This window comes from Gavialis gangeticus, unplaced genomic scaffold (assembly GCF_001723915.1).
Source record: "Gavialis gangeticus isolate Ggan-Ray unplaced genomic scaffold, GavGan_comp1, whole genome shotgun sequence".
Taxonomy (NCBI): Eukaryota; Metazoa; Chordata; order Crocodylia; family Gavialidae; genus Gavialis; species Gavialis gangeticus.
The window spans coordinates 43,869,825-43,878,878 of record NW_017729031.1 but is presented as its reverse complement, the minus strand read 5'-3'; the positions used below and the strand labels follow the sequence as shown (position 1 = coordinate 43,878,878).

The 9,054-nt window shown below is 39.4% G+C and overlaps 1 protein-coding gene across 2 annotated transcripts in view; it reads left to right on the top strand.

Annotated features, from left to right (window-relative positions):
• ITGB6 (integrin subunit beta 6) overlaps positions 1-9,054 on the top strand; it is a 107,682-nt gene that overhangs the window by 90,543 nt on the left and 8,085 nt on the right. For both annotated transcript variants that reach the window (XM_019522693.1, XM_019522692.1), the window contains one exon: positions 3,195-3,361. In XM_019522693.1, the coding sequence (XP_019378238.1) occupies positions 3,195-3,361 (167 nt within the window). The remainder of the gene's footprint in view (positions 1-3,194; positions 3,362-9,054) is intronic.

Here is a 9,054-nt window from a genome sequence, read left to right as displayed (position 1 = left end):
CACTGCTTTGCTTGCAATTTTTATCATACTGTCAGCATTCTTATTCAAGGGTCAGATGGTGAAAACCAGAATGTCAATCGCTGACTTCTCAACCTCCTTGAAGCATTCTGGGAGTTTTAGTGCGTTACTAATTATGCTAGGCCTTGCTTAGCATAAGCACTATCTCACATTCATGATTGAGCAAATATTAGTAGTAGTTTAACAGTAGTTTATTTACAGCATTTGCTAAAACAATACAGTAAAACTGACAATAGAATTATAGATAATAACAACATTATATAATACATGGTTATGAGTAAAAACATACAAAAAGATCATGTATTCTGCCAGTGTGAAAGTATTTTAAAATGTGACTCAACCTACACAGTCATTTTTAATGCTGCAGTATTAAAATTTTGAATGATTATCCCAAAAGTATCCTAAATATTCATTAACCTGGTTTACTGAAGTACATCTATTTATTTAAAATTATTCCTTTATTTATACTATTTTTATGATAGTCTTATATTTCAAGAGAACACAGAGGCCTCTTTACAACTGACAAGTGACATTGTTTCTATGCAATCAACCATGGTACATTTTGGGGCATACTCAATCTTTCACTGTTAAAAGTGAGTTACATGGTTAAGAAAATTTATCCAAATGATTACCTTATTTATCTCAGTAGAAGCTGTGTGCTTGGTGTTTGGAAATTTTTCTCAGCCACTTGTCATCTTTAATAATACCTTGTGAACAGTTTCCACAAAATCTATTATGAAAATTGAATAATTGCACTATACATAATCAGCTAATGCTGTAAGAATATTACTGGTTTTAAAAAGTAGCACAATATATATCAAAGAATATTGTAACAAAGGCTGACAATAAGAATAGAAGGTTATATGCATACGCAAACTGCACTCCTCAGATTCAAGAACATTAAGAGTTTCAAGTGCTGCATGATTTTCTCTTTACTCAATTAATTTACTGTTCATTAATGCTGATTTAAAAAGCAAGGCTGACAGAAATTTATTGAAGTGAGGCACAATGCATATAGAAGTTTTGCAACACTCCCTCACCCCTCATAACAATTCTGCCAATGAATAAAAGTTTTCATCTACTATTCCACTTCTGGGTCTGTCTTGAGTAGAGGAACAATTACCCTGTGCCTTTTGTAATGTATGCAAATGTAAATTAAGATGAGAACTCCAGACATGCTCTGTGGATTATTTTCACTTATGGATCCGAAGTCAAGTGTGAGTGAATAGCCAGTGCATTAACCCACAGTTCAGAGGAGACTTTTCAAAATGAGTTGCAAAATGACATCAATCAAAAAAGTAATGTAAAATAAAATCCAAATAAATTATATTAAACTGAAATGAATTCTCTGTGTCATCAAACTGTGGTTCAGTAGAAAATTTTATGAAATAGTAACCTTTCTAGACTTTTACAAGTAATGCTTCTTAATATTAAAATGATCCCTTAATTGAGAGCTGTCAAAAAGAATTTGCCCTCTGGGTTTTACATGTCTATTATTATCTTGATCCTAGGGAAAAAATATGTCCTAGAATAATGTTAATTTTCTGGTAATTTAGTCTGTGCTCTAAAATGCCCATCTTTAGCCTTGCGTTGCTAGCACTTACAGAAAAAAAATAGAGGAACCATTTAAATGAATTGTTGCAGTTCTAGCATGTTAAATGACTTGCTTTCCCCATGGAAAAGGAAGTGGAAGGTATCCAAACATGCATGCAACTAGAATACTTATTTCAAATGTATTTATTTATGTTCTTAATAAAGGGTTTCCTAACAAAATCTGTGCTTCCCATGCCTATAGCCTATACATTTGTTATCAGAGGACAAATGTATATTATGAATCTGTATTACTCAAGTAACAAAAAAGGGCAATTATTGTGTTCTTCGAAAGTCTTATTTAGGTGTACCTTCAAAAAGTTGATTCCTGGTTTTAAGTTGTATGTTCTTATTCAGTACTTCAACTTCCCTTTCACACTGTTTTCACTCATCAAGTTTGTTCACTTGTTCAGAACTAAGAATGGTTTGGATTTGTTTGGATGAAATTATGCTAGCGTTTTTGCATGAATATGTTCAAGAAAATTGAGTTTCTAGGGCCTGATCCTGCACAACTAAAATTAATGAGAGTTTTACCATTGACTTCAATGTGAGCAAGATCAGGCTATAGGTTAATTAGCCGTCCTTACAATGGATTTCAGAAAACAGGTCTCCATTGAACTTGAGCAGAGGGCAGAAATTCCATTTAGTGAAAAACGCTAAACTTTCAATATCTGACTGTTCTCAGACAGAATAAACAATGACATTTTTTTTAATACTTGGTGAAACACAATTTGTAAAAATCTTTTGGAATAATTATGAAGTTTTACTGTGACACAATCAAAAATCATTTTAATGTTGTTTTTAAAAAAAATGCTCTACCACAAATTTAGACATTTCAAATTAAATCAAACTGTTTTCATTCTGAAAATGTCAAAACGACATTTTAACATTGTTAGAACTTTTTCATTTCAATTTTTTCCCTAAATATTCAATTTGGCAAAACCAGCCGTTTCACAACATTTTTCAGTTTCAGAAGACCTGCATCATGTGTAAGTTAGTTCCATCAGTTTTCCATCCAGCAGTGCTGTTTCATTCTAGTGAGACCTCTATTCTATGTTCTGCTTATAGAATGATTGAGAATCATTTTTTTCCTTGTATTTTTCGCCCTCGCTTTTTTTAGATACCATTTTCTGTGTCTTTTCCATATCCCCCAATCTTTTATGTGTTGGTCACCAACTAGTCAGCCATGAATCTGCCTACAATTTTCCCCACTGCAATGTAAGTGAGACTCCTTATGGTCACACCTAAGAATTCATGGTCCTGCCAAACCACGTTCTTTCCCTCCTCCTCTCTGGGAAATCTTTTAGAACACATAAACTAAGAATCTAAATTAATTCCAGAGAATCTCTCACTTTATCTGGAAGCTGTTAGTTGATCTTCTAAAAGATCTATGAGAAGCCTTTATAGTGAAGTTTTCTTCAGCATAACTCTTCTGGGAAAATTTCACATACTATTTGCAAATCTAGCTGTACAAACATATAAGCTGGAAAAAAAAGGAATGAACAATGCTCATAGAAACCTATTGTGGTTTTTAATTAGCTATCTTTATAAATACTAAAAATCATTGCTTGCTTCTGTTTCCACAGATTGCCCACAACCTCCAAATATTCCCATGATAATGTTGGGTGTTTCCCTAGCTATCCTTCTAATTGGCATTGTTCTACTTTGTATATGGAAACTGCTAGTGTCATTTCAAGACCGAAAAGAGGTTGCCAAGTTTGAAGAAGAAAGATCAAAGGCCAAATGGCAAACGGTATGTGTGTTAATTTTGTACAAGTCTCTACGAGACTCTGTTTGGCTCCAGGAGTCACCAGTAATAAAGAAAATGGACAAATTTCCCAAATCATACTTTTTCAGTATACATTTCATTATATAGTATGTTACTCATTAAAATAGAATAGAAATAACCAAAATTGATCATTTTTCAATATTCCTTGTTTTATTTCTTCCACAAGTAAAAAGATGCATGGAGGTAGTTTTTAATCAATAACTGAGTAATTATTCAATGAATTATTTTTTGACAGACCTGCCCATGAAGACTTGGCTAATATTAGAGGCGTTCCTTTTCCTTCCAGTTCCTTCCGCCTGGAACTTTTACTCTTTTGCATTTGCCTTTTAATAAATGAGGCTTTCTGGAAACTTCATGTTAAGTAAGAAGAGCACAGGAGGGATTTGCGGGGGCTATAATACATAACACAGTGATCCATTGACTCTTCATCTACACCCAGATATAACAAAATAGATTGCAACAGTTCAGCAAGACCAGTAACTGCCTGCCCTTCAGCATCTGAAATCAAAAAAAGGGTAGAAGCTATATGCCTCTAGTTAATGTAGGCTGGGGCAGGCTGGGAATTTTCCATACTGACTTGGGGTAGCTAAAGCTGAGAGGAGGGAGTGGAAGGATCCATCTGGAAGATGAGAGAGAAAGTGAATGAGTTTCTGAAGGGAAAATCAGCAGAGCGCCACAAAATGTACTGGAAACCACTGCTACTGAAAATAAGAGATCTGTTTTTTAGGGGAAAAAATGATAAATGAGATATTTTCAAGCTACAGCCATTCCCCCAAAATATTGAAAACAGATAACTGGTCCTGGGGGTAATCCTTGAGAAGATGTAATGCCATCAGCACTCTCTGAGGTTTGGCTGGACTTCTTTTCAGGATCCCCCATATCTTGACTAAACATCTGTATAAAAACATATTTCACTTCCATCTGAAGCTTAAAACTAAACCTCAGAAAATGTATTTGTGGCTTCAGGTTTTGTTATGAATCTTTTCCTGGCTGTGGAGTTGACATCCAGGAAGAATTGACAGGTTGTTCCATTAGAAAGTCCAAGGTCATTTCTGCAAGGGCAGGGTCGAAGTGTTCAGGCCATATTTCAAGCACGTTCTACCTACCTAAATTCTTCCTTTATTCTCAGATATAATAGTCTTCACTTCTTGTCTGAAGCTGTGTGTTGGAGTTGCTCATTCCAGTTCTCTAACGGGCACCACCAGAACCCTGGATATTCCCAAATGTGCAGGTTCTGGACGTGCGCTGCCCCCCCGTCCAGCCATGTTTACATCATGGTCATAGAGAAAGGCACGAGCTGTGAACTTGGTTCCACAGTTAAGAGATATCTCTTAGATAGGTGATGTATTTTATCCCAGAAATGCCTGCAAACAAAGTGAGAGACCCTGATCTTGTGAAGCTCTGATCACCCTCTGCTTTGACTGGCTGACTGTGGGCTCTAATGAAATTCAGCACCTCATAGGACCTGATCCTTATTTTGGGCTAGACTGAGTTATGAGGCTCAGCATTGAGTAAGGGGTACCACTCTAAAAGCAAATCTGTCAAATTATACTTCAGAGTCAGAATTCAACCCCTACCCTCTCCTTGGTTGGGTAAGGAGTAAATTATTTCAGCCATTTTTTGAGTGAAATATGCTCATTCAACTGCTCTAACTATTGGGGAGAGGAGGGAGACTCAAGGATCCCTTTCCATGTCCTTCTCTATCCTCCATCCCTTACCTATAGTGAACAACATTGATAGAGTAGCCCCTAATTTTCCCCCTGTAGCTGGGTTAGGATCTTAACAAGTCTTACTTTTTCCTAGCCCTCAGCATGAATTTGAAAAAAACTGCCATGTAACATTAATGCCAATGTTGCTATGAGGAAAGCATAATACCTGCCTCCTAGCGTGCATATGGTATGTGAAAATACATATAATCAATATATATATTGATATATACATTACATATATATGTGGAGCAGGGCCTATCACAGGGGGGGGCCAGGACGGCCATTTGGCCCGGGCCTCTCATTCACAGAAGGCCTCAAATTTAGACTTTTGACATTATCTCCAAATGAGGTTACACATACAGACAGAGATACACTGACAGGATTGAAAGAAGACGATGTTCATCATACAACTTTAAACTTGTGTCCCATTACAGGGCCACACTGCCTGTAATGCACTATGAATTAATATTTTTTTTAATATACCGGGAGCCTCAAAAAATGGAAGTGGCCCAGGCCTCTCTCGACCTCTGAGAGGGCCTGATGTGGAGAGAGAGAGAGAAAAGTGTGTGTGTGTACCAACATTTCCATATATAGTTTAAATATGTGTGTAGGGAGAGAGAGGAAAATATCCTACTGCTCATGGCTGCATGCAGGTAATGTTTGCCATCTTTTGATCGCAGTAAAAATGGTTTGGCCAGACCTGAAAAGACATGCACTATGTGTAGCCTTGTTTAAACATGATGAAAAGAAACAATGAACAAACTCATATTAATAAACATTACATATCCTAACTGGCACAAATTTATGTGTTCACAGAATACCCAGCAGGACTCATAAATTAGTAATATCTTCTTAAAATCTTATAAAACAGAGACATTTTAAACATGAATCACTTTTCACCCCAAATATAGCATATCTTATCTAGGATGAGCACATACTTAAAAGTCAGCTGGGAAGTTTTTTATGCTTTTTGAATAAAATAGAAAACATGTCTGGAAGTTACGTGGGTTTGTAATTAAGGTGGGAACTGTCTACCAGTTTTATCAGTATTGAAGACACTTCAGTATTCTAATTCTTCCTCAGATAGAAAATATTATTTGTTCCATTTTATGCATAGGCAAGCTGAGATTCTGGAGGGAATCGGGATGAGAAACAAGACACTTGCTTTCCCAGTAGCTGTATCTAGTTGGCAATCAGTCATATTAACATTCACAACCTGCAGTAGCTGTAATCCTCAAATCTCTGCAAACCTTGGGTGGCAACAGAAGATTCAGCCTAAGGCCCAAGGGTTTTAAGAATGAGGTAAATAGGGAGAAGAATGAAGGGACTTTACCTACTCCACCCCCCAAGTTATAATAATTCATGACATTGGACTGCACAATAAGGTTTATACCATCCATGTTATTAAATAAACATGATTTGCTGAAATATCCTATAATTTTAGCTATAGTCTGGGGAACATTACAGTGTCATCAGTCCAAGGAGAAATGCCATCTGGAAGTGTCTTTTAGATGCCTGCCTAATGAACATAGAGAAAATGGTTCAGTCAGAGAACGATGTCATAACTGGTGGGTGCGCTTCAGCTTCTTGCAGCTGGAAGATTATTCTGTGTGTAGCAAGAATTTGCACTGCTACATGGAAAGGAGATTTTAGTATCAGATAGTACAAACCTTTGATATCACCAGGAGAAACTTGCAAAGTGTACTTGCCAAAAGGAAGATTGATTCATGTCTTCCTGTGTACAGTGTTTTCTTCTATAGTAGGTACACAGTGTTCCCACCTTTGTAAAATGCATTTATTGCTACTTTTGGGGGCCCAAAGAAATAATGAATCTATCCTTTTTCATAGAAATCATAGAAAATTAGGGTTTTTGCTCACTCTTCTTTTGTGCTTGATTATTGATAGTTATTTGATTATAAATGAGAAGGTTAGCTCAATATGTCACTTTGTATATGTCTAATAGCAATGTAAAACATCTGAGGTATGTACACATGTTCAGGGAGGTTAGATCATGTTAAAAATGACCATCTGATCTAACTTAGGGTGCAGACAGAAGCTGTCTGCTCCCAGCTGTAACTCAGAAAGTTTTCTGCAAAGCGTTTTGAGTTTCAGCCTTACCCCGGGACAACCGGAAGTTCACTGTTGGTTCTGGAGAGGAGGGGAACCCCTTTTGGTTCCTAGCTATGGGCTAGGAGCCTGCAGCCAGGTTGCCTTAGCAGTGGCCAGGCTCTCTGCCAGCGCTCACTGTTTTCAGAATAAGAGGGGGGAAAGGCAGTGGAGGGAGCTCATTCTTGGGACTCCCCAGCTACTGCTGAAGGGTGGGGTTGGTGAATCGGAGCCCTGCCACCTCAGGGGGGGCTCTAATTCACCCACCCCACCCTCCGGAGGGGGCTGAAAAAACCCCAGACTGAACTCCCTCCACTCCATTTCCCCCCTCCCATTCTCAAAACAGTAACAGGCTGGGAGCTCTGCAGACACAAGTTGCAGAAGTCACTACATTTTGAAACATCCTTATCTGATACTTCATGCAATGAGGGGGTCAGATTTTCACCGGATCAGCCACATTTCTCTGCAGCTGTGCACTTGTGTTTGGTCACAGCTATAAACTGCTTTCTGTGGCCAGATTGGGCAAAAACTGTCACTTCTGTCTGCGCCCTTAGTACACCCAGAGGCAGATCTTAAAAATAGATCCCTAGTTAGGTCAATCTAAGTAAGAACTGTACTGAAGTTCCAGGAAGGTTAGATTGGACTAAAAATAGCCATCCTGACCTCAGTTGACCCTACCTCCAAGGCAGTCTGACTTAGGTTGGGTTGGCCATTTTAAAACCAATCTAACTTTCCCAAACTTCCCAGTACAGCCTCAGGGCTAGGAAAACCCAGCCACTGGTCTCAACTCCATGACTGCACTTTTCCTACTGACCTACCTGACACCAGGCTATTTTTAGCCCCACTGCACACCCCTAGACAGACTATCCCCCCCAGATCATCCAGTCTCCCTTCCCATCAAGTCCACCAAACCTCCCATCCCACAAACTTCTTCTGATGCTGGTTTTGTCATTGTTCACTGATGCCAGCCACTGAGGAAGTAAGTCCCAGTGTGGGGAGGAAGGGAGGAATGGAAAAATAGCTTCACCCGTGGGAGGGGGAAGGGAGAGAGATACAAATAGCCCCTGGTCGTCAGTGGGGGAGAGAGCCTCTCATCTCTCCAAGCCCCCCTGCAGACCATGCATACCTCCTTGATCCCACTAAAACTTCCCAGACCCCACCAAACCCCATGGACCCTGCCTGCCCCCACAATCCCACTTGTGGTTGTTGTCTGCCCCCTCCCCCACCCCCGTGCCCTCCACAGATGCCACCTGACTCCCTGATCACCATAATTCCCCCTGTGGACCCTGCTACAATTTCCCCCAGCAGTTGCCACCTTTCCCCTAATCCCTTCTGTGGATCCCCTTGCCCTCCCAGTCCTCCTGTGGACCCTGCCCACCCCGTATTGCTCCCACAGACCCTGCTAGCCCCGCAGTCCTTCCTACTAATGCTGCCTGCCTCCCAGTCCCTCCTGTAGATACCTCTTGCCCCCCTGATCCCACTGTGAATCCCTACTGCCTTCCTCATTCCCCCATGAATTCCCCCAATCCCCCCAGCCTACTTTTCCCCTGATCCAACTCCCTGAACTAGCCTCCCCATCCCCACTTACTTTAGATTGGGTGGGCATTTTTAACTCAGTCCACCCTTCCCAAATGTCTGTACCCATCTTTTCCTCCCAAATAGGGGAAGTGACAGATTTACAGTTTATAAATTTCTTACAGAAAAAGAAATTACAGTCTTGTTCCTCTAAAATGATCCATTCTTCACATTCTATCAGAAAGTATTGTATGGCACATGGCTAATTACATCCTTGAATAAATGTTGCTTATGATGATGGTCATTTTGTTAACCTAAGCAAAAAGA